At 43.9% G+C, this 25,428-nt stretch overlaps 2 protein-coding genes across 6 annotated transcripts in view; one reads left to right on the top strand and one right to left on the bottom strand.

The window, feature by feature from the left end:
- The window catches only part of inpp4b (inositol polyphosphate-4-phosphatase type II B), a 533,162-nt gene that overhangs the window by 120,026 nt on the left and 387,708 nt on the right, over positions 1-25,428 (bottom strand). For all 5 annotated transcript variants that reach the window (XM_051928128.1, XM_051928130.1, XM_051928129.1 and 2 more), the window contains one exon: positions 20,858-21,030. In XM_051928128.1, the coding sequence (XP_051784088.1) occupies positions 20,858-21,030 (173 nt within the window). The remainder of the gene's footprint in view (positions 1-20,857; positions 21,031-25,428) is intronic.
- LOC114652371 (interleukin-15-like) overlaps positions 1-25,428 on the top strand; it is a 523,178-nt gene that overhangs the window by 271,144 nt on the left and 226,606 nt on the right. The gene's annotated exons all lie outside the window — the stretch shown is intronic.

Below are 25,428 nucleotides of genomic sequence, written 5' to 3'. Positions count from 1 at the left end.
CTGAAGTGCGGGTGGTATGGCTGGTGGGTTTATTTATGGCATTTGGATCCACATATAGACCACAGGGTAAGAGTCCTCTGCTGGCACTGCCAACATATCATCTACCAGTAACCCAAGCTCTTCCTAGATGGTCTCCTAATCAAATGCTGTCTGGGCCTGAACACGCTTAGCTTTGGGTGGGTGACCACTTCTGAAGTGCGGGTGGTACAGCTGGTGGGTTTATTTATGGCATTGGGATCCACATTCAGACCACAGGGTATGCGCCCCATGCTGGTCTCACCAACACCTCTCTCAGTAGCACCCCAAGCTTTGGATTGCGATTTCTCATTTCTTAATCATCTCCTGGTTATTTGGCACTCACAATGATCCCTGGGCACTCTGTCTGCCCACAGCAAGCGCCAGCCCAGAGCAGACTAGGACTTGGACCAAGGCAGGCTGGTAAAAGAGCAGAAGGGAACAAAACAGAATGCCACCATGCAGGCGAGCCCAGGGGGTCACCACAAGAGAAACACCACCAGACAGGAGCACCAAACCAGTCCAGTCTGGAATAGACCGAGAAACGGAACACGGGTTCAAAAAATGAAGACAATAAACGTCTATAGTGCAACAAAAAATAAAATAAATAAATAAAAAAGAAGAGCATGGACTGGTGAGCATGGGGATTGAAAATCCATGAACGTGGATGAACTTGCGTATTAAGATTCCTGCTGTTACTTAATTAATGTAAAGACAAGGTTTAATCAGAAAAGCCGCTTCACTGATTGCCATCTCATTTAAATACTGAAAAATGTGCATTATATCTTTATTAAAATAATCAATAATTAAAAAAAAGGCTCTCCGGGGGCCTGGCAGAAATCAGGCTGCTACAAGCACGTACTTGGGAGAGGTTAAAGCGTCTCGGCTTGACGTCAACGCCGCTTAAGCTCAGCCTGCCGTCAGGCGGCGAGTGCGTGGATTGCTTTCGACAGGCCCGTCTCCCCCCAGAGAGACCCCGCGCACACAGCTTTATTACTTAGTGAGCAGAGATGGAGAAACACCATAAGGACGCTATGGCTTTTAAAATGGCAGAAGAGGGGTTTCCATGGGGAAGCTTAAATGGGTGGACTCCACCCAAGTGTGGTGATGCCCGCCCTGCCAGCAGCCAAGGGGCATCGAACTCTATTGGGACATCTAGTAGTCATGAACTGAGATGGCCCTGGCAGAAATCGGGGTTTTGGGGCCCCCCCCCACCTGGGATTTTTGCATGTAGTATATTGTTCAAACAGAAAGGTGGGAGTAGGGCGGGGTGGGGGGTCCATCCCTTATGACGTTTCTTGGTTGTCTATCCAATGCATAAAATCAAATAGGGTAGACAGCGACATCGGGGGCTTATTCCCGAAAAAAGGACCAGGGGCTGAACGCAATAAAGCAGGGGGGGCTAAAGCTTCTGATGCCCCCCCCCCACTAACAATGCCCAGTGCAAGTTTATTAAAGCAAAGCAAAAGTGTCCAAGTAGAATGATAAAATTGTCTTCCAGAATTAAATCCATAACATAAATCCAGCAGCCATACCACCTGCATGTCATAAGAGGTCACCCGCCTGACGCTAAGCACGTGCGGGCCCGGCCAGTACTCGGGTGGGAGAAAGAGTGGGTTGCTGCTGGCGGAGGTGTTGGTGAGGCCAGCAGGGGGGCGCTTACCCTGTGGTCTGTATCAGGATCCCAATGCCACCCAGTGCAGTGACGGGGGGCGCTGAGGTGTAAAAATGGTGCCTTCCTTCAGTAAAACTGAGGTCCTGACTCTTAGTGGTCATAAAAGATGACTGGGCATCCTTTGTAAAGATTAGGGGGTACTCTGGTGTCCTGGGTAAATTGCCCACCATAGCCTGGTCTTTCTAGCCCCCTATTCGCCCCCCATCTCTCTCAGCACTTCACCACCTAACAGCTTATGTGTGGTGAGCATACTGGTGCAAAAATAGAGAAGGGTCTAACTGCAGCCCACAATATGTATGAGCGCCCTCCATAGCACAGAACGGCCATAACGTCAGTCACAGAGCGCCCTGTGATGTCAGTCATGACACGCCAATCACTTAAGAGCTCATGTGTGGTGAGCACACAGGCACAATAATGGCTGCTGTCACATCATCCAGGTGGGTGCTTCACAGTAGTGGTGGCTGAAGTGGCACCTCACTCACTGAAGCGCTTTGAGTGGTGAGAAACATCCATCCATCCATTTTCCAACCCGCTGAATCCGAACACAGGGTCACGGGGGTCTGCTGGAGCCAATCCCAGCCAACACAGGGCGCAAGGCAGGAACCAAACCGCGGGCAGGGCGCCAACCCACCGCAGGACACACACAAATACACCCACACACCAAGCACACACACTAGGGCCAATTTAGAATCACCAATCCACCTAACCTGCATGTCTTTGGACTGTGGGAGGAAACACACGCAGACACGGGGAGAACATGCAAACTCCACGCAGGGAGGACCCGGGAAGCGAACCTCAGGTCTTCTAACTGCGAGGCAGCAGCGCTACCACTGCGCCACCATGCCGTCCGAGAAACATCCTATATAAATGTAAAGAAATATAATTATTAATACTTCCATAAAAAACAGTGGTGTAGTTGGAATTCAAGAAATAAATAAAGCACAAAGTTACAATCCATCCAAGCCAGCGCTTTTCAATCAGTGTGCCACGGCACAGTGGAGCAACATGAGAACTACCCAGGTGTGCCGTGGAAATAATAGGGCAGTGCACTGGCATCTAAACCTGAGAGGGACAAGCTTGGTCTGAGGAGGAGACGCTGGCATAAAAGCAGCACGGTGAGCGCCACGTCAGAGCAGCTGGGATGCCTCTCCAGGATGCTAAGAGTCCAGCTGCCCTGGGTGGGTGGTCACCAGTGAGACTCACAGAGCTGGCGGAGAGTGGGCTCTGAGGCAGTGAGGGGTAGGCAAAGGGGTAAAGCAGCTGGGAGACGCCACCAGAGTGCTCACTAAATGCCATGTCTGTGAACGCAGATCTCAGAGCTCCTTCTCTGGTGTCCCGCACCTTCAGGCATTTTGAGCAGCACAAGTGAGGATCTGAATACTTCTAGGAATGAGAGTTTTCTGTTTTTGATTTTTTAACACATTCGCCATCCTTTCCGGTTACACGTTGTCACTTTCTCATTATGGGTTACTACAGCATTCATCTTAAAGAAATAACATAAAGAGTTGGACAAACTGGCGAGGAAAGCAGGCTCTATTGTAGGCACCGAGCTGGACATCTGTGGCAGAGCGACGGGCGTTAAGCAGACTCCTGTCAGTCATGGAGAATCCACTGCATCCACTGAACAGGATCATCTCCAGACAGAGGAGCAGCTTCAGCGACAGACTGCTGTCACCGTCCTGCTCCACTGACAGACTGAGGAGATCATTCCTCACCCACACTATGTGACTCTTCAATTCCACCGGGGGGTAAACGTTAACATTATACAAAAATATTGTCTGTATACCTGCATTGTTATCACTCTTTAATTTAATATTGTTAGTATCAGTATGCTGCTGCTGGAGTACAGTATGTGAATTTCCCCTTAGATAGATAGATAGATAGATAGATAGATAGATAGATAGATAGATAGATAGATAGATAGATACTTTATTAATCCTATCTATCTATCAATCTATCATACTGTATAGTGCCTTTCACATCTATCTATCTATCTATTATATAGTGCCTTTCACATCTATCTATCATATAGTGCCTTTCACATCTATCTATCTGTCTATCTATCATATAGTGCCTTTCATATCTATCTATTTATCTATTATATAGTGCCTTTCACATCTATCTATCTATCATATAGTGCCTTTCACATCTATCTATCTATTATATAGTGCCTTTCACATCTATCTATCATATAGTACCTTTCACATCTATCTATCATATAGTGCCTTTCACATCTATCTATCTATTTATCTATTATATAGTGCCTTTCATATCTATCTATCTATCATATAGTGCCTTTCACATCTATCTATCTATCTATTTTATAGTGCCTTTCACATCTATCTATCATATAGTGCCTTTCACATCTATCTATCTATCTATCATATAGTGCCTTTCACATCTATCTATCATATAGTGCCTTTCACATCTATCTATCTATCTATCATATAGTGCCTTTCACATCTATCTATCATATAGTGCCTTTCACATCTATCTATCTATTTATCTATTATATAGTGCCTTTCATATCTATCTATCTATCTATCATATAGTGCCTTTCACATCTATCTATCTATCTATTATATAGTGCCTTTCATATCTATCTATCATATAGTGCCTTTCATATCTATCTATCCATCATAGAGTGTCTTTCATATCTATCTATCCATCATATAGTGCCTTTTACATCTATCTATCTATCATATAGTGCCTTTCACATCTATCTATCTATCTATCATATAGTGCCTTTCATATCTATCTATCTATCTATCTATCTATCTATCTATCTATCTATCTATCTATCTATCATATAGTGTCTATCTATCTATCTATCTATCTATCTATCTATCTATCTATCATATAGTATCTATCTATCTATCTATCTATCTATCTATCTATCTATCTATCTATCTATCTATCTATCTATCTATCTATCTATCTATCATATAGTGTCTATCTATCTATCTATCTATCTATCTATCTATCTATCTATCTATCTATCTATCTATCTATCTATCTATCTATCTATCTATCTATCTATCTATCTATCTATCTATCTAAATGTGGGAAACCAAATAAAGGTCAAGTGAACAACAAAATGTACCCTGATATATAAGATTTGGTTTAGGAAAAAAACTGAGATGGTCAAGTAAATAAAGAATGTACCAGAAGAAAGTCTGATGTAATACTGTGATACCCTGGAATCCAAACTTAATCTGTTCCAGAACCCCGTTTGAGTTCCAAATCGTTCGAATTTCAAGGCAGTTTTTCCCCTTTGAAATAATAGAAACTGGATTAATCCATTCCTGTGTCCCACGAACTCCAGTTTTCAAAATGATTTTAACAGTAAATACACTGGAGTTTAAGGTAAAATATTAACAACTAATAATATTTGAATAAAAATGTAAATGAATAAAATCAAAAATATAAAAACCTGTATTTACCTTAAAAAGTGATAAGATCTTTCTTAACTTCAATTGCAGCTCTAACAGCTTTCCTCCTACTCTTATTGTCCCCACTACACTTTTTAGGACCCATGGCAAATATGCTAAGTTGTTATTATATAAAACTAGGGGGCTTCACTCGCCCACCCCCGGGTTTGGTTTACAGGATATATAATTTAAAGAGATTGTTATTTTCATGTGAATTGGTACATATGTATTATTTTCACTTTTACATTAAAACTTGTAAAAACAATGCTTGTCCTTTATTTTCCGGCCCCAGGCGTGGTTACATCTCTTTCTCACAAGACGTATAACGCTGCTCGCGTTGTGAAGGGGGTGCGGCTGAACGCACGCTAAGGTCGGATCATCTGCTGCTGGCAAGCTGCGTGTTTTGCTTGTCGTTGTTTTAAGAGCTGGGAGCACATGATGCGTGTCTGCCAACAGCAATCCAACAACTGCTAAGCTAGAGGTCTGTGGACTTGTTTTAAATGATGTCTCACTGCCTTGTCTCACGTGACGTTGTAAAAACAATACTTGTCCTTTATTTCTGGGCCCCGGGTGTGGTTAAATCTCGTACTCGCAAGACGTATAACGCTGCTCGCGTTGTCAGGGGGCGGCTGAACACATGCTAAGGAGATGCCGTCGGATCATCTGCTGTCTTTCTGCTGTTGTCGCGCTGCCCGTTGATCATTTAAAAGCCTGTACAGCAGCTGCCCTTTTGCCACTTCGTGTCTCTGCCGCTCGTGTTGAGAAGAGGGGGGTTAGGGGGGCTGATCACACACAAGGCCAGATCATCTGCTGGGTTTCTGCCGCTGGCAAGCTGTGTGTTTTGCTTGTCGCTTGTCATTGTTTTAAGAGCTGGGAGCAAGTTAAAGTGTCTCTCGCGGGACTTCAAATTGTCTTCCGAGAAGATCAGGTCTCGTCTCCCTAGTCTCCCTCCTGAAGTTTTTTTTTTATAAGAGAAAGAAAATAACACAAAACAGGCATAAAAGCATAAAAATAGCAGTAAAAATCACACAAGATGCTTTCACTTTGGCTTCCGACAACGCATATGGGCGCTGGGGAGACGTTCGCACAAACACACACGAACAACGTGCTAGACGTTCGGATTCCGGGGCAAAATTTGCTCGAATTTTTCGTTTGGATTCCAAGTTGTTTGAGTTCTGGGGCGTTCGGATTCTAGGGGTCAATACTGTCTCGTATACACAATGTAGTGAAGGATGACTAAGAAATCAGCAGATGTACCGGAATGGACAGATGTTATATGCAGAGAAATTTCAAGGGTGGTGGCGCAACTCAAAGGTAGAAGAAGAACCAGAATATAATATAACAGACATTTATTTTATATAAATCACTTGGGTGTAAAACAACCAGAGTAAAATGTTTGCACTGATTACCACTGTATGTAAAATGAAAAGTTTATAAAAATGAACCTCGATTCTTTGTTTCTCTGCTCATTCTGACCAGGCTGTGACGGACTACTTTTGATGAACGCTCCCCTCCAAGGCATTTTGCCGAGGAGTAATTAAAAGATACCATGAACAGCTTTTCTCCTGCCTGATAGCCGATTTGTCCCGTTAGGAGACGTTTCTTACGTTAATAAGATGTTAAAAGGTCCTCACATCTGCAGAATCAGAGGGTCCCACCCCCTTGGGCTCAACGTTAAAACAGACAAAGTGAATCATGAACAGAACTCACAGAACAGAAAATAAATACCAATGACATTACAAGAAGTTCAAATAAGGATCATGTCAAGTCAAGAAGGGGAGCCTGCACTGGTACAGCACATTGCTGCACCCACCACATGACGAAACAACTCAGGATCCCGGTTGGCAACACCCCAGGCAGACACGCGGTCCAGTCCCACCCTCCGGAAATGACCCTCTATCTGCCGCAGCCAGGTGTTATGTTGCCGTCCCCTTGGCCTGGTCCATCTACCCAGGTCCTTAACAATGAGCCGGATCAACCTTCGGGAATCGCACCACATGGCCGTAGTGCCGTAACTGATGCTCCCTCACAATGCAGGTCATGTGCCTCATTCGGGACCCCATGAGCAACACAAAGTCAAACCAGCGGGACCCAAGGATTCTCTGAAGAGACACAGGAGTCCAGTCCTTGTCTCAGGTCACTTTATAGCGTCCATGTCTCACTAACAGGGAGCACCAGGACTCTAAAGACTTGGACCTTCGTCCTTTTGCAGATATCAGGAGCGCCACACACCCCTTTCCAGCGACCTCCGTCTACTGACTTCATAGGAAGAGTCACCAGAGACATGAATGTCACTGCTGAGGTAAGTAAACCTCTCGGAAATAAGGATACAAAAAAATCAATTGAATAACATAACAGAAAACAAAAGGCCTCATAAATAAGGACACAATAGACAGTCAAATGATAAACAAGCTAAGGTCAGGGACAGAACTCTGGGTGAACCCGGGACCCTCGCAGCCTGCAAAGAGCAATTTGAAGTGTCTTTTATTTCGAAAATGGGCCGATTGAGCGAGAGCGACCTTGATGACAAGAACTGCCTACGCTTCTCTCTTCTCTGTGTGAGGAAGTCAGCCTTCGTTCATGTAGGAAATTAGCTTGAAAAGGTTTCGTATGTCGGAGAAAACGAGAGACGGAGACGCACTCGGCTTTCCTGCATGCGCGATTTTGAATACACACTCAACCTTGGATTCATTCATTCATTCATTCAGTGTCTCCTCACTCCACATTCAGCACACAATGGCCCATTAAAATGCCATTGAATTCAAATCTGCATGGCCCATCCTGGAAGGCATTGAGCGCAAGGGCAGGGGAGAAAAAAGCCACCAGAAAGCATCAAGTCCATCGAGGAGCTGACATAGTGGATAATTAGCTGAACCTGGGCGTCTCTGGGGGTCTCAGAGGAAAAGGGGAGGACCTGAAGGAAAACCATCCAAGTGAGAAGAATATGCCAACTCTACACAGAAAGCAAAAGCCAGCAGAATGCCAAGCCAGCAGTGCCATCTACTGCGCCACTGTGCTTCTCAATCACAAGATGCCTGACACAGCGCCGGGCGAAGCCCATTTGGATTCCCGGGTGGGGTGGATTGACGTCGCCCCTTGTTGTCCATACCGAGTATGACCTGCCCTTCAGTAGCACACACTGTGCCCCTTTGTGTATACACTGTGGACGTTAAGGAGCGTATGCCCCCCTTGGTGTACAGAGTGTGCATTTCATAAACGGTGCTCAGCGGGTAACAGTGTCCACTCGGTATCATCAGAGTTTGACGACCATTTCCCCTCGGTGTCTACAGGGCACAAATTTTCATAAATGGTGCCTTTCAAATGACAGGGCTGCCTATGTAGCCCAACGGACTGACCGACTCTGACCTCACACTCACACTATATGGACAAAAGTATTGGGACGCCTGACCTTGCATTCAAATCCATAGACTTTAATATGGAGTTGGTCCCCCCTTTGCAGCTCTAACAGCGGCCCCCTCTTCATGGATGTTGGAGTGTTGCTGTGCGAATTTGTGCCCCTTCATTCTGTAGAGCACTTATGAGGTCAGGCACTGATGTTGGACGAGAAGGCCTGACCTGCAAACTCCATCCGAGTTCATCTCAAAGGTGTTCAGTGGGGCTGAGTTCAGAGCTCTGTGCGCGGGCCACTCAAGTTCTTCCTCACCAAACTCATCCCACCATGTCTTTATGGACTTTGCTTTGTGCAGTGGGGCACAGTCAGGCTGGAATAGAAAAGGGCCTTCGCCAAACTGTCTCCAAAAAGCGTTGTCCAAAATGTCTTGGTGTGCTGAAACATTAAGATTGCCCCCGCACTGTAAGTAAGGGGCCGAGCCCAAACCCTGACAAACAGCCCCCCCACACCATCGTTATCTCTCCTCCACCAAACTTCACAGCTGGCACAATGCAGTCAGGCGGGTAATGTTCTTCCAGAATCCACCAAACCCAGACTGAAGTTCCAAACAGAGAAGCGCACTCCATAGAGCATGTGTCTGCTGCTCCACAGTCCAGTGATGGTGGGCTTAGCATTGGACTTGCAGCTGCTCGGCCATGGAAACCCATTCCATGAAGCTCCAGTTTTTGTGCTCACGTGGAGGTTTGGAACTCTTCAGCTGTGGAATCAGCAGAGCGTCGGCGACTTTTACACATTGTGCACTTTAGCAGCCACGCTGTGACATTACGTGGTCTCCATCTTCCAGGCTGAGTTGCTGTTGTTCCTGAACGCTCCCACTTTCCAATGACGCCACTTACAGCTGACCATGGAATATCCAGCAGGGATGAAATTTCATGAACCGTTTTATTGCAGAGGTGGCGTCCTGTCACAGTAGTAGGCTTGAAGTCACGACCTCATTTTGGTTTCACAAATGTTTGTCAAGGGAGACTGTATTGTGAGGGGCTTGACTTAATACCCCTGTGGCAAGGGGTCTGACTGACACACCTGAGTTCAATCATTAAGAGGTGTGTCTCCCAATACTTTTGTCCATATAGTGTATGGAGATATTATTATAAAAAAAAGACGAGATGTGATCTTCTCGGAAGACACTTTGACGTCCCGCGAGACAAGGCAGTGAGACAAAAGGACAGCTGCTGTACAGGCTTTTAAATGATCGACACGCAGCGTGACAAGCAGAACACGCAGCAAGACAGCAGCTGATCTGACAGCATCTCCTCAGCGTGTGTTCAGCACCTCACCTTCACAACATGAGCAGCGTTACACATCCCGCGAGAAAGAGATTTAACCACGCCTGGGGTCTCATTGAATTTTGATTCCGTGTTTGGACTTACACCGTGACAACACAACGTATAACTGCCCAGGAGTAAATATCGTTTCTTTCTCTCTAATTAATAAAATGACTTTCTCGATTGTTTGTCCCTGCTCTTTCTTCTTCGCTTAGTCGTTGATGTGTCATCTAGAACGTATAAAATTATCGTCCTGATAAAATTTATAAGAGCTGAGAGTGCAGGAAGTGTGTCTGACAAAAGTATTCATACGACTGAGAGGTCAGATGACGGTGGTCTTATTTGAAAATAGTTGTAAGTCAGGCGTGACTTGAAGGAATCTCATGTTCAAAGTCTCAGTCTCACGGGACTTCATACCGCGCCAATGTTTTTGGAATCTTTTCATTTTCACTGGCAACATGAATCAGACGATCTACAAGTGTCCGACTTAAAGTTTAAATCCGAACAATATCTTCGATCTCTTTTCGCTGTTCCATTATTTCACCGAGTAATAATTTCCCTTTGTTTGCGCTAATGCGATCTTTACTCTTATTTTTCTAAGACTTTCGAATTTTCATACTTCCATTATCTCTGACCTGCTCTGCATGTGTATCGAGGCAACATTTTTGAATTCTTTACGACGTTCTACTTTGTCATCAACTCTTTGTGTTTTATTTCCGGCCCCCCGGGCGTTGGTTAAATTTCTTGGCACAAAGTCTCATTTCGCGGGACGTGAAAGTGGTCTCTCTGAGAAAGTCACACCTCGTCTCTCTTGCCTAGATTTTTTTATTATAATAGAGAGATATTCTGCAATATATCAATCAATGCTTTATAAAACAGGGTGTGGACGAAGACACCAGACAAGACAGCAGGTGTGGTCATATAGCAGCTTTATTTTCTCATCGTCACAGTGAGCAGGTTTCAGAAAAACAGTCAATCAATATTACTTGACAGCGTCAGGGCTCTTCTGAACCCTGTCTGTTGGGTGGGGCAAAGTTTTTATACCCCTAGAATGCGTGATTTAATATCATTATGAAATGCAACAGTCGACAGTTTTATTATACACAATCCTTGAGCCCCTTCAACGCCCCTTTTGCAACTTAATTTCTTGGCCCCTTTGTTATGGCGTTCAGATGTAAACTAAGGGAAAACGTGATAAGGCAGTCTCATGTGTGGAATGCTTAGACCTTGAGTCCTTTGGACAAATATTTTTCTGTTTGCTCAGCAAAGCATGCTTTTAAAGCTTACTTCTGCTTAACTTCTTAGACAAGGATTAGTACAAGGGAACGAAGAGAACATTCGTCTTTCACAAGGGCAACAGAGATTGTTGATAGAAATTTTAGCATCCGAGGTTGTGGATATTTGCGTGCGCCGGTGTTTCTGATTGATCTACGGCTTAAGAATTCTTCACAATCTTATTATAACTACGAGTTTGCTTAGTGTTTTGGTTTTAGTGTCTGATTTTTAATTTCTCCTTGAATTGATTGTCACCAAGTTTTGCTCCTGACCCATTTAGCCAGTTTGTGTTTTTAACAGGGAAGTTTGGGTTTAAAAAGGCTGGTGGGCTTACAACTCTGCAGAACCTCTGGCTTTTTCTCCCCTGACATTTACAAATTGTATATAATCAATCAATCATTCAATCTATCTATCTACTTTCCACCATGGCAGAACAGTGGGATGTGGCACCGCCATATTATAATGGAAGTCCCGATGATGTCACACATCACCAGATGTGACAGTGAAATATCCTGCGACCAAAACAAAATGGTAGTCAAAGAAGACATTAAATATTTTATGTAAGTCTTAAAAAAACAAAACCTAATATGCCTGCCCTGTGGTGGGCTAGCGCCCTGCCCGGGATTTGTTGCTGCCTTGCGCCATGTGTTGGCTGTGATTGGCTCCAGCAGACCTCCGTTACCCTGTATTAGGATATAGCGGGTTGGACAATGACTGACTGACTGACCTAATATGCCAAAATTGCAGAACAAAACTAATCTAAAAAACTAACAGGTAAAAAGTGAGGTGCCATGGCAGGAGATTTCAAAGTGTGGACGGCGTCATCCATAGGACACGGAGCTTGTCTTCATGTGAAAATGAATGAGATGTCGAGAGCTATCAAATTTTTTTTCCGGCCTTTTTCCGCAGGGACTGCGTGCAGAACCGCTGGCCTTTAGTGATGGGCACTGAGGTGATTTGCATATCCTGGTGATACGGACAAATGACAGTCATTATGTCTCGTCTTGCTGCTCTATCAATGGCATTCAATGCCCAAGAAGAATAACATTCAAAGTGAGATGACACCAGGGAGCCATTTGTCACATCCACTTGCATCCTCTCTCTGGTGATACCAGCAATACAAAGCCATCTTCATCAAGACGGGAACGCGGGGCAATTTGTCTTCTTCTTTTGCTTGCACTATGTGCTTAGCTGTGTGTAAAATAAATTCATTACAGACGACACAAAAGAAAAGAGTCGATGGGAAAACAATAAAAAGACAAAGCACGAGCGCGGCCTCGGCTTATTACGGCAATTGCCCGATTTAATGCGCCTTGTGGGAAAGCCGGAGAAGTGCTGAGGCGGCAGGACTGAGTGCCAGGATTGAAGTGTACCGATTATTGTTATGATTTGCCAGACTCACTGGAAAAAAAATGAAATTCAAAAACCTGACAGGCCCTAGAAACAAAACCAGGCTGGTCCCAAACTGGAGAAGCAGGCTTCATGGCCTAAAAACAGGCCAAAAATGACATCTGGGCTGAAACAGGGAGAAGGTAACTGTAAAACCCCTGGCCCACAATAAATAACCGGAGCCCCTTTAATACTTTGAAAGGTTAATGACAATAAATTCTCAAAGAGCAGCCAGGAACGAAAGGAATCAAAAAACAACATGCCAAAAAAAGTTAACCAAGTAGCCCATAACCCTAACAGAAAACCCAAAAACAAAGCCAAGTTTCATACATCTAAGCATCATAAAGGCAAATGTTTGCTCTGAGGGTGTTGATGGAGAAGTTTAGAGAAGGCCAGAAGGAGTTGCATTGCGTCTTCGTGGACCTGAGAAAGCAAATGACAGGGTGACAAGAGAGGAGTTGTGGTGTTGTATGAGGAAGTCGTGAGTGGCAGAGAAGTACATAAGAGTGGTACAGGATATGTATGAGGGAAGTGAGACAGTGGTGAGGTCTGCGGTAGGAGTGATGGAGGTGGGATTATATCAGGGATCGGCTCTGAGACCTTTCTTATTTGCAATGGTGATGGACAGGTTGACAGACGAGATTAGACAGGAGTCCCCATGGACTGTGATGTTTGCTGATGACATTGTGATCTGTAGTGAGAGTAGAGAACAGGGTGAGGAGACCCTGGAGAGGTGGAGATATGAGAGGAGAGGAATGAAGGTCAGTAGGAAGAAGACAGAATACATTTGTGTGAATGAGAGGGAGGTCAGAGGAATGGTGAGGATGAGGGGAGTAGAGTTGGTGAAGGTGGAGAAGTTTAAATACTTGGGAACAACAGTACAGAGTAATGGGGATTGTGGAAGAGAAGTCAACAAGAGAGTGCAGGCAGGGTGGAGTGGGTGGAGAAGAGTGTCAGGAGTGATTGGTGACAGACGGGTATCAGTAAGAGTGACAGGGAAGGTCTACAGGACAGTAGTGAGACCAGCTATGTTATATGGGCTGGAGACGGTGGCACAGGAGATAGAGCTGGAGGTGGCAGAGTTAAAGATGCTGAGATTTGCATTGGGTGTGACGAGGATGGACAGGATTAGAAATGAGGACATTAGAGGGTCAGCTCAAATTGCACGGTTGGGAGACAAAGTCAGAGAGGCGAGATTGCGTTGGTTTGGACCTGTGCAGTGGATAGATAGATAGATAGATAGATAGATAGATAGATAGATAGATAGATAGATAGATAGATAGATAGATAGATAGATAGATAGATAGATAGATAGATAGATAGATAGATAGATAGATCCTCCTCCTGCTCCTCTGTCTGGAGATGATCCTGTTCAGTGGATGCAGTGGATTCTCTATGACTGACAGGAGTCTGCTCAGCGCCCGTCGCTCTGCCACAGATGTCACACTGTCCAGCTCCGTGCCTACAATAGAGCCTGCCTTCCTCACCAGTTTATTCAGGCGTGAGTCGTCCCTCTTCTTTATGCCGTCTCCCCAGCACACCACCGCGTAGAAGAGGGTGCTCGCCACAACCGTCTGATAGAACATCTGCAGCATCTTATTGCAGATGTTGAAGGACACCAGCTTTCTAAGGAAGTATAGTCGGCTGGGAACAATGATGTTGGGTATACTGGGAGAAGGGTGCTAAGGATAGAGCTGCCAGGTAAGAGGAAGGCCTAAGAGAATGTTTATGGATGTGGTGAGAGAGGACATGCAGGTGATGGGTGTGACAGAGCAAGATGACGAGGATAGGAGGATATGGAAGAAGATGATTTGCTGTGGCGACCCCTAACGGGAGCAGCCAAAAGAAGAAGAAGAATTACAACAAAATTAAAATCAAAACTTGCAAAAACTGAAAGCTGAACAAACAGAAGCAAATGTTAATGCCTGAGCGTTGGCACTGAGGCTTTCACAGGCTTATACAGGTCTGGCTGCAGCACCAGGTTGTCGGCCAAATGCCAAGGCAGGTTTAAATATGAATCGTTTAACACTGAGCACAAAATGGCCGCCAGTCCAATAAGATGCCTCCTGATGGAATCGGACATTGTGAGCAAAATCAGCTACTCGGGGAATTATTGTGAAAGCAAAAGAAGAAGAAGGAGATGACAAGAACACTGAATGGCACACGTGTCACATGTGTGCGCCTGGGGACCACCCACCTGACTCTGCTAAGGTAAGCAACTCCACCTCTGGGACAAGAGGGGGCACTGGTGCTAACAACAGCTTCTCTTTCCTACTCCACAGCCAGGAAAAGACACCCAAAGAAGACACCTAACCCCACCCCGATGCCTAGAGAAGGCCCCGCCCTTCCGGTATAAACCCTATAAATCCGACCCCTTCCCGAAATGTAACATCAGATGTCAAACTGGCACCCAAAATGGATGGAGCACCTGATCAGTTTTGCTTCACAACTACCCTAACGCTTTCGTTTTGTGCCGTTCGCCAGTTGTCTTTTCATTTTGTTGCATTAACCCTTAAACTTCCACATACTTGGAGGGGTTAATGGACCCCCGGACGCCAAATACTTTTTTGCTGCACTATTTAAGGAAACATCACAATTCACCAAGAAAAACTGAAATTTTAATGGAACGCATATATTTTATTGATGCAAAGTGCATAGCAATTACTGCAACACTGATCATTTTAACTGTAAAAGCTACTGCAACAATCTCTTATTATAGGGTGGTCCAGATCTAATTATGCAACTTTTAATGCAATGCAGGAAAACAACGCAAGACAAAAGAATTGTTCGAAATATCTTGCAATAAACAATTGCAGGGCAGGTGCTGCCATCTATCGGCAACAAAAATAATTTTTTGTGAATTCTCTATGTAATAAACTTAATAAGTTATAGCATAATGAAAAATTGCATAATTAGATCTGGACCACCCTGTATATGGACAAGGTGCAAGCAATGCCACTGATGAAATTCAGTAACTCACCGACTGTGCCAACTCTGTTTGAACTGGCTGCATGCAAGCACACAGAGGCCAACGCTGGTAAAGTGCAGCGGCTGATTCCCAGGGATAGTGATGCTGCAGTCCTGTAGGGGGCGCCAGTGGTCAAGAGCTGGCTGCTCAATGAATGGACGGCATGGACTGACCAGCTCCGGTGTGCTGGCAAATTACACTGGGAACTGACTATAGCTGGTTGTGGCAGTTTAAGGGTTAAAAGGGGACACCAGGCTGGTACCCCATTCCCTTCTTTACTGTCCACTCTGGTCGCGTCACACCGGGGAGGCACCAATATGGAGGGGCCGAGTTTAAGGGGAAAGTTTTGAAACAGAGCCAAGGTCAAGAAACCCAAATGGACCTCATTGTTCAAACCGAGCAGCGGGAGAAACCGCACAAAACTCTTGAAATTATAACATGGTGGTCTATAAATAGAGAGGCCACGGTACAAAGGCACATAAAATATCGAAGTATCCCACAGAGCCATTGCAGTGACACTTGAAATGTGGCTCAGGTGCACGCCATTCTATTGAGATGTTTCTCCACTTTGTTACGGGTCCATCTGTGGTCAGTTCAGTGGATTGGACTGATCAGGAGAAGGCAGATGGCTGTCTAGAGAAGGTCCCACAGCCATGAGGTTCAAGGAATTGTCTGCAGAGCTTCAGAGACAGGATTGTGTCCAGCCTAGGATCTGGGGAAGGCTACAAGAACAGTCCCGTAACCAGTGAAGACTTCCAAGAGCACAGCGGACTTCATAATTCTTAAACAAGATTGTAACAACCACAACTCTTTCTAAAGCTGGCCACCCAGCCAAACTAAGCAATCATGAGAGAATGGTCATAAGTAAGACAGGTGAGCAAGAACCCAACTGTCACAATGGCTTCCCAAGAGCATCATGGCCTGCATAACTCTTAAATAAGTCTGGAACAGCCATAACTCTTTGCAAACCTGGCGTGACGGATGGCAGGAACCCTTGCCCGGCAGGGATGCCCCTGTAGCGGAAGAGCTGGAGGGGAGACTGGGACACTAGAGGGCTTGCTGTACGGCCATGGGTTTGGAGCTTGGAAGTTTCACCCTGCTGGGGCCACCACCAGAGGGCGCTTGGACTTGGCTGGAGCCCTGTGTTGCAGCAACGAGTACCTGGAGCACTTCTGGGTGTCTTATAAAAGGGGTCAGCAGACACAAGGGCCACAGTCGGGAGGAGGTGGTGGACGAAACTTACGGAGGAGTGGCAGAAGAGAAAAGAAAGACAGGAAGGAAGGAAGAAGGGACTGGGTAGTGCTTTGTTGTACTGTGCTATGATGAGCAAGGAAAAAGTGCACTGGCTACCCGGCCAAACCAGAGACGTGCGGTCAGGGGAGGCAGGTGAGGCATGAAAAGTAAAAAAACTAATAATGATAACATAAAATGAATGTGTCCACTGGTCTGTGCTATAAATTTGTTTTCTGTATGATTCCAATCATTTTGATCATTTTTATAGTCTAAATCATTGAATTGGCGCATTTCCTGTTCAAATAAAGCGGAGAAACGCGAGGTGCAGCAGCGACGAGTCTCACCTCCCCTCGGACTGCGCTCTCTGGGGTTGATGCCTGCAGTTGGCGCGTGCCTGTCGCGGTCTCTCTGTATGTCGCCAATATAATGTTTGAGACACGTTTATTATAAACCCCGACTGTCCACAGTCTGGCTAATATCTTTAATGAATGTGTGTGACATATTTAGTCTTGATGATCAGACATAAAACCGCAGTGAAAAGGCACAAGGCGGGGCAGACAGTACCGTGCCACCCTGTTTTTCTACTTCTGTTTTCTACTTCTGTTTTTCTACTGTATCTCTGTTGTTAGTCATTAGCACTAAAACAGAAGTAACATGTTAGTTTGAATTTGTTACAAGCCCTCACCTGTTCTGTTTCTCTTTTTGGTTCTTAAATGTGGCACTTGGTGCCACGGCCCACCTGCCAAGTTGTTTTGCCTGCCTAAGGTAAAGTCATCCCTGATGGAGGATTGCAGGAATCGTGGGGTAGAGGGGTCCTTTCATCGGATTGGCTGGCCCAGCACTGACTCAGCTGTGGAATGGCCAATAGGGGGAGGCTGCTTGATGGCTGAGGTCTCTAAGCCTCTAAACAAATCCAAATCATATTATGGGATATCATCCATCCATCCATCCATTATCCAACCCACTATATACAGGGTCACGGGGGTGAGCTGGAGCCAATCCCAGCCAACACAGGGCGCAAGACCTGAGAAGTGAACCCAGGTCTCCTAACTGCGAGGCAGCAGCGCTACCCACTGTGCCAACGTGCTGCCCTATGTGATATCATCTACTGTTAAATTCTGCTCTGTACTTGTAATATTTTTATTTTTATATTGTATTGAGGATTTGTTCTGTTCTGTGTATTGTATTGTATAGTATTGCATTGATCCCCCTTTTTCTTTTTGTCACCCACTGCATGCCCGACCTACCTAGAAAGGGGTCTCTCTTTGAATTGCCTTTCCCAAGGTTTCTTCCATTTTTTTGGGAGTTTTTTCTTGTCTTCTTAGAGAATCGAGGCTGGGGGGCTGTCAAGCAGGCAGGTCCTGTTAATAACAATTCTTTGTATTTATTTAGCACTTTTCTCACTACTCAAAGCGCTCAGCAATTGCAGGTTAAGGGCCCAACAGAGCAGAGTCCCTATTGGCATTTACGGGATTCGAACCGGCAACCTTCCGATTGCCAGTGCAATCTTGTGTGATTTTGGGCTACATAAAAATAAATTGTATTGTATTGTATTGTACTGAGAGGTGCCAAGAAGTTAGCGACATGAGAAAGTCAAGTGCGCGGCAGCAGGCCGTTTATTTTTATTTTTTGTTCCGAATGACTGACAAAATGGAAGATCAAGATTTTTAAACACTAAAGGAAGATAAGGAGGACTTTTTCAAGAAAGTGACGGAGATTTTCGTGGAGTAGGATAGGCGCATGGACTTAATTTAAGATTAAGACCATAAACGGTTTTCAATTTTATAAACAAATGGGATCAGACTAAGAAAAAAACAATCCAATATTTAAAAACTAAACTCTAGCCTTAAATAAAATATTCTTTCGTTTTTCTTGTTATCCTTTTGTTGAACAGTCTGTATTAAAATTGATTAAAGCATCAGAATTAAAAGCTTTTAAAAAACAACTAAATATTTCAATTAAGGTCAAAATTAGAGTCCGTTCTTTTGTACACCTCTCTATACTTTCATTTGTATTGAATGGGTTTGAATTGTGGAATTGCAACAGCAAATTTAGAACACATGGAGGATGAGGAGCAAATGCGCTCTCTCCGCCGCCTCTCTCTCGTCACTGTAAATGTAACGTTCTTTCTTAGCCAAACGTGTGTGTAAAGAATGCTGATGAGATATGAAACATACAGTGGATCCGGAAAGTATTCCCAGCACATCACTTTTTCCACATTTTGTTATGTTACAGCCTTATTCCAAAATGGATTAAATTCATTTTTTTCCTCAGAATTCTACACACAACACCCCATAATGAAAACGTGAAAAAAGTTTACTTGAGATTTTTGCAAATTTATTAAAAATAAAAAAATTGACTGTCACACTGGCTAAGCTCCAGGGAACCTGTGTGGAGATGGAAGAAACTTCCAGAAGAACGACCATCGCTGCCACACTCTACTCATCAGGGCCTTAGGGTACGCCAGATGAAACATGAAAGCCCACTCGGAGTTGGCAAAAAGGCACCTAAAGGACTGTGAGGAACAAGACTCAGTGTCAGACCAAACCAAGATTTAAGTGTCTCATCATTAGGACGCCAGGCACTGCTCATCACCTTTGCACTGCCACTCCGACAGTGAAGCATGGCCGTGGAAGGGCGACGCTGTTGGGATGTTTTTCAGTGGCTGGGACTGGCCACGTAGTCAGGGTGAAGGGAAAGATGAACGGAGCAAAGTCCAGAGATATCCATAATGAAGACCTGCTCAGCACACTCTGGGCCCTCAGAATGGGCGGAAGGGTTAACTTCCAACAGGACACAGACACAGAAATGGCTTAAAGAGAACTCTGAACTCTAATAAGCTTTCATGTGACACTCAGACGGTGGGCTACGACTCCCCTTTTCACGGCGACTTTGATATGTGACAACTTCTTTTTTATTTCAAGCACTGTGTGACTTTGTGAACTTGAGCTTTCGAGTTTCTCCGACACGCTATGTCACTCGATCAACTTCCTTTTGTTGTTTATATCACCGTTTAAACCAACAAATAGTACATTTTTCTTTGCCTCCACTTGGTATTCGCTGAAATTCTTCTTTTTCCCCCCGTGCTGTTGCCATTGTCTTTTCACAGAAGGCTGAGCTTAAGGGCTATTTATTGATTTGCATATTCAAAGAGGCGTAATTCTGGGAGGAGTTGGGGCGGGACAGCAGACGCGTGCACATGCGTTACTTTTCACGCTGACCGGGCATTATGTAGCGGAACAACGTGGAAGTTGGCAAATGCACAGATTTATGGATCTGGATTTTTTTGTGCATACGAACATTTCCGCTTTTGTCCGTACGCCATGTTATAGTGTGAGTTCTACGCACGGTGTTATGCATGAGGCCCCTGGTGATCTTCTCGGCAGTCTTTACCACTCTCTGCAGGCGTTTGCGGTCCACAGCAGTAGTGTTGCCGTACCACACGTTGATGCAGCTGGTCAAGATGCTCTCAACAATGCAGCTGTAAAAGTTGCCGAGGATCTCAGTCGACATACCAAACTTCCTCAGCCTCCTCAGAAAGTACAACAGAGCACAAAATTAAAAAGAGCCCCAAATCCTCACTCTACTGGAGAACATGAAAGCGCAGGTGACGAGTGACACGTGAGCCCCCTCGATAATAAATAAATATGCTGCCATTGCAGCAAAGGGTGTGGGGCGGTCCACACTGTTAATGTTGTGCTATTAATTTTGGACAGTAGGTGGTGCTGTACAAAAATAATATATAAAGGGATGGGAGGAGAGCTCCTAGAAGGAGAGTGTGAGTCGGAGGTTTTGCTGTAATAAAGAAGATATTTGGAAATTACAACCTGGAGATTTCTTTATGTACTGATCGATACAACACACACCACGACAAACACACCTGGCATTCTGAAGACCACCGCCATCACGTTTGCTGCTGCCTTGTTAGCTTCTACAACCTTTCTGTGTCATTTATTTTTTGGTGACATAGCAGCACTTCTTATTTTTCATGTGGGAAATCAGCAGCAGCAGTAAAAGGCCATTAAAGCACCCCCGGCAGTACATAACTTACACCATTAAGCTCTTCTTTTTAACATCCGTTTCCAGACAGGCTGAAAGATTTAGAAGTCTTTTGTTTCTTTATCTTTTTTTTCTTAACAATACGATATCACATTTTTCTGTCACACAAGAGGAAGGGGTTAGCAGAGCACTTACCGCCTGGCTGAAGACAAAGTCCTTCCTCTGCTTGAGCAGGAGGCCCTGAGGTAGGTTGCAAGCAGATTCCTGAAGAAGAACAAACGCCATGGACTTCTTGGCTCTCTCGACAACTTCCTGGATGCACTCCTTTAGGGTGACCACCAGCGGGTACAGCTGTTCATGCCAGTCGGCTGAGGGAAGAAAAGGAGAGGAAAGAAGCAAATGACTGGAGGGCACGGAATGAAGGGATATAATAATCTGAAGGATATAAAGGACCAACTAATTTGTGAACTCACTATTCAAAAATCAGTCCAACGATGAGGCACAACCTGAGGATAAGTCTATTTCACACACATTGGATTTGCAAACCAATCATTACCCAAGAAGTCTAATCTGTGAATGAGTCAATAGCTGAGGATCAGTCTAACGATTCTGTCATTTGATTCATCAAGGAGTCACTACCGAGAATCAGCCTGATTTTCGCTCATTGGATTTGCAAACAAATTGCTACTGAAAAAGTCTAACAATTCTCGTTCAGTTAATTCATGAAGAAGTCACTATACTGGAATCAGTCTAACGATGAGTCGTCTCCCGAGGATCAGTCTATGTCTCGCTCATTGGATGTGCAAGTCAATCATTACCCAAGAAGTCTAATTTGTGAATGAGTCAATAGCTGTGAAACAGTCTAACGACTCTCGTTCAGTTGATTCGCAAACAACTCAGTAACAAAGAAGTCTAACGACTCTCGTTCAGTTGATACGCGAACAACTCAGTACCAAGGAAGTCTAACGACTCTCGTTTAGTTGATTCACGAACAACTCAGTACCAAGGAAGTCTAACGACTCTCGTTCAGTTGATTCACGAAAAACTCAGTACCAAAGAAGTCTAACGACTCTCGTTCAGTTGATTCATGAACAACTCAGTACCAAGGAAGTCTAACGACTCTCGTTCAGTTGATTCATGAACAACTCAGTACCAAGGAAGTCTAATGACTCTCGTTCAGTTGATTTGCGAACGTACCAAAGAAGTCTAACGACTCTCGTTCAGTTGATTCACGAACAACTCAGTACCAAAGAAGTCTAACGACTCTCGTTTAGTTGATTCGTGAACAACTCAGTACCAAGGAAGTCCAACGACTCTCATTTAGTTGATTCGCGAACAACTCAGTACCAAGGAAGTCTAACGACTCTCGTTCAGTTGATACGCGAACAACTCAGTACCAAGGAAGTCTAACGACTCTCGTTCAGTTGATTTGCAAACGTACCAAAGAAGTCTAACGACTCTCGTTCAGTTGATTCGCGAACAACTCAGTACCAAAGAAGTCTAATGACTCTTGTTCAGTTGACTCGTGAACAACTCAGTACCAAGGAAGTCTAACGACTCTCATTTAGTTGATTCGCGAACAACTCAGTACCAAGGAAGTCTAACGACTCTCGTTTAGTTGATTCACGAACAACTCAGTACCAAGGAAGTCTAACGACTCTCGTTCAGTTGATTCGCAAACAACTCAGTACCAAAGAAGTCTAACGACTCTTGTTCAGTTGATATGCGAACAACTCAGTACCAAGGAAGTCTAACGACTCTCGTTCAGTTGATTCGCGAACAACTCAGTACCAAAGAAGTCTAACGACTCTCATTCAGTTGACTCGTGAACAACTCAGTACCAAATAAGTCTAACAACTCTCGTTTAGTTGATTCGCGAACAACTCAGTACCAAGGAAGTCTAACGACTCTCGTTTAGTTGATTCGCGAACAACTCAGTACCAAGGAAGTCTAACGACTCTCGTTCAGTTGATTCGCGAACAACTCAGTACCAAGGAAGTCTAAAGACTCTCATTTAGTTGATTCGCGAACAACTCAGTACCAAGGAAGTCTAACGACTCTCGTTCAGTTGATTCGCAAACAACTCAGTACCAAAGAAGTCTAACGACTCTCGTTCAGTTGATATGCGAACAACTCAGTACCAAGGAAGTCTAACAACTCTCGTTCAGTTGATTCGCAAACAACTCAGTACCAAAGAAGTCTAACGACTCTTGTTCAGTTGATATGCGAACAACTCAGTACCAAGGAAGTCTAATGACTCTCGTTTAGTTGATTCGCGAACAACTCAGTACCAAAGAAGTCTAATGACTCTCGTTCAGTTGATTTGCGAACGTACTAAAGAAGTCTAACGACTCTCGTTCAGTTTATTCGCGAACAACTCAGTACCAAAGAAGTCTAACGACTCTTGTTCAGTTGATTCGCAAACAACTCAGTACCAAAGAAGTCTAACGACTCTCATTCAGTTAACTCGTGAACAACTCAGTACCAAGGAAGTCTAACGACTCTCATTTAGTTGACTCGTGAACAATTCAGTGCTAAGGAAGTCTAACGACTCTCGTTCAGTTGATTCATGAATAAGTCACTATATGAGAATCAGTCTAATGATGAGTTACTACCTGAGGATCAGTCTATGTCTCGCTCATTTGATGTGCAAGTGAATCACTGCCTGAGAATCCATCTAAAGATTTTTGTTCAGTTGATTTGCGGAGGAGTCACTACCCAAGAATCTGCCTGACTCTCGCTCTTTTGATTTGCAAATGAATCACCGCTGAAGAAGTCTAACGATTCTCGAATCGTGAAACAAATCATTAGGAGTTACACAATTCTCATTCACTTGTGATTCTAATTATGCATCTTAAATGTGCTATCATGCTTTCTGTATTGAAAACAGGACAATGGCATATGAATTATCATGTTAAATATATAATTCATTTTATGGAAATAATTATATCTCTTTATTATAAAAGAAAATCTTGAGATGAGATGAGATGAGACTATTTGCCAAGAGATTTTTTTCAAGTCCCGCCCTCCTCTCAGCCACGCCCACGGTCCTCTCACCTCTCATTGGTGTGAATGCTTTTGTCAGACACACTTCCTGCTCTCTCAGTTTTTATAAATTTTTACGTTTTCCTCACTTTAAGTTCCCAATAAAAGAAGACTTATTATGTCCAAATCTTAATGAAGAATTTTATCCCGAAAGGATATCAACAGAAGAAATGAGTACACGGGCAATCCTAGCACCGAGAAACGATGAAGTCAAACGCAATAACGAGAAAATTGTCAATCGGTTACACGGCAAATTGGTTAAATGTGTGTATCAATAGACTTTAATGAAACAGTTGGAGGTGATGGTGCAGAAGATGAAAACATCAACTTACAATATCATGAAGAATATCTATCTCTGGTCTTCCACTGCATGAATTACTATTGAAAGAAGGATGTATCCAAAAAATGTATTGTAGTCCATCTTCAGTTGATAACAGACAACAAAGGAGATCCTGATATGCCATTCGTATTAAAACGTTTACAGTTTCCCATTAGAATAGATTTTACAAAGACAATTAACAAATCACAGGGACAAACATACGAAAAAGTCAGTTTATTTATTAGATAGATAGATAGATACTTTATTAATCCCAAGAGGAAATTAGAGAGAACGAAACGATATTCACTCACGAGCAGTTACACGTTGCGTTGTCACGATGAAATTCCAAACATGTAATCAAAATTCAAGGCGATATTGACGAAAAGTTAATTCCAAATATTGTTTTTACTGAATTTATACAGTAAAAGTGTAAGTTTAAAAAGTGTTTGCGTGTTAATTTCAAAGCCAAACAGAATGAAAATGTATAACACCACGAATACCTGTAACGCAACATGAAACATAATTTCATTTCAATTTATTACGTTTTACTCTTTTTTATTGTGGTTAATTACTCGCTGTAATGTAAAACAGTTAGTTCTACAGTGGGTACGGAAAGTATTCAGACCCCCTTCAATTTTTCACTCTTTGTTATATTGCAGCCATTTGCTAAAATCATTTAAATTACTTTTTTCCCTCATTAATGTACACACAGCATCCCATATTGACAGACAAAAAAAAAAGAATTTTTGAAATTGTTGCAGATTTATTAAAAAAGAAAAACTGAAATATCACATGGTCCTAAGTATTCCGACCCTTTGCTCAGTATTTAGTAGAAGCACCCTTTTGAGCTAATACAGCCATGAGTCGTCTTGGGAAAGATGCAACAAGTTTTTCACACCTGGATTTGGGGATCCTCTGCCATTCCTCCTTGCAGATCCTCTCCAGTTCTGTCAGGTTGGATGGTAAACGTTGGTGGACAGCCATTTTTAGGTCTCTCCAGAGATGCTCAATTGGGTTTAAGTCAGGGCTCTGGCTGGGCCATTCAAGAACAGTCACAGAGTTGTTGTGAAGCCACTCCTTCGTTATTTTAGCTGTGTGCTTAGGGTCGTTGTCTTGTTGGAAGGTAAACCTTCGGCCCAGTCTGAGGTCCTTAGCACTCTGGAGAAGGTTTTTGTCCAGAATATCCCTGTACTTGGCCGCATTCATCTTTCCCTCGATTGCAACCAGTCGTCTTGTCCCTGCAGCTGAAAAACACCCCCACATCATGATGCTGCCACCGCCATGCTTCACTGTGGGGACTGTATTGGACAAGTGATGAGCAGTGCCTGGTTGTCTCCACATTGCAGCACTGGTGAGGTCATCGCCACACCGTTCCAATGAATTATGGGAATGATCCATCTAT

The sequence above is a fragment of the Erpetoichthys calabaricus genome, chromosome 5 (assembly GCF_900747795.2).
Source record: "Erpetoichthys calabaricus chromosome 5, fErpCal1.3, whole genome shotgun sequence".
NCBI classification, from domain to species: domain Eukaryota; kingdom Metazoa; phylum Chordata; class Cladistia; order Polypteriformes; family Polypteridae; genus Erpetoichthys; species Erpetoichthys calabaricus.
Note: the sequence above shows the minus strand (reverse complement) of the source record. Positions and strands in the feature narration are given on the sequence as shown.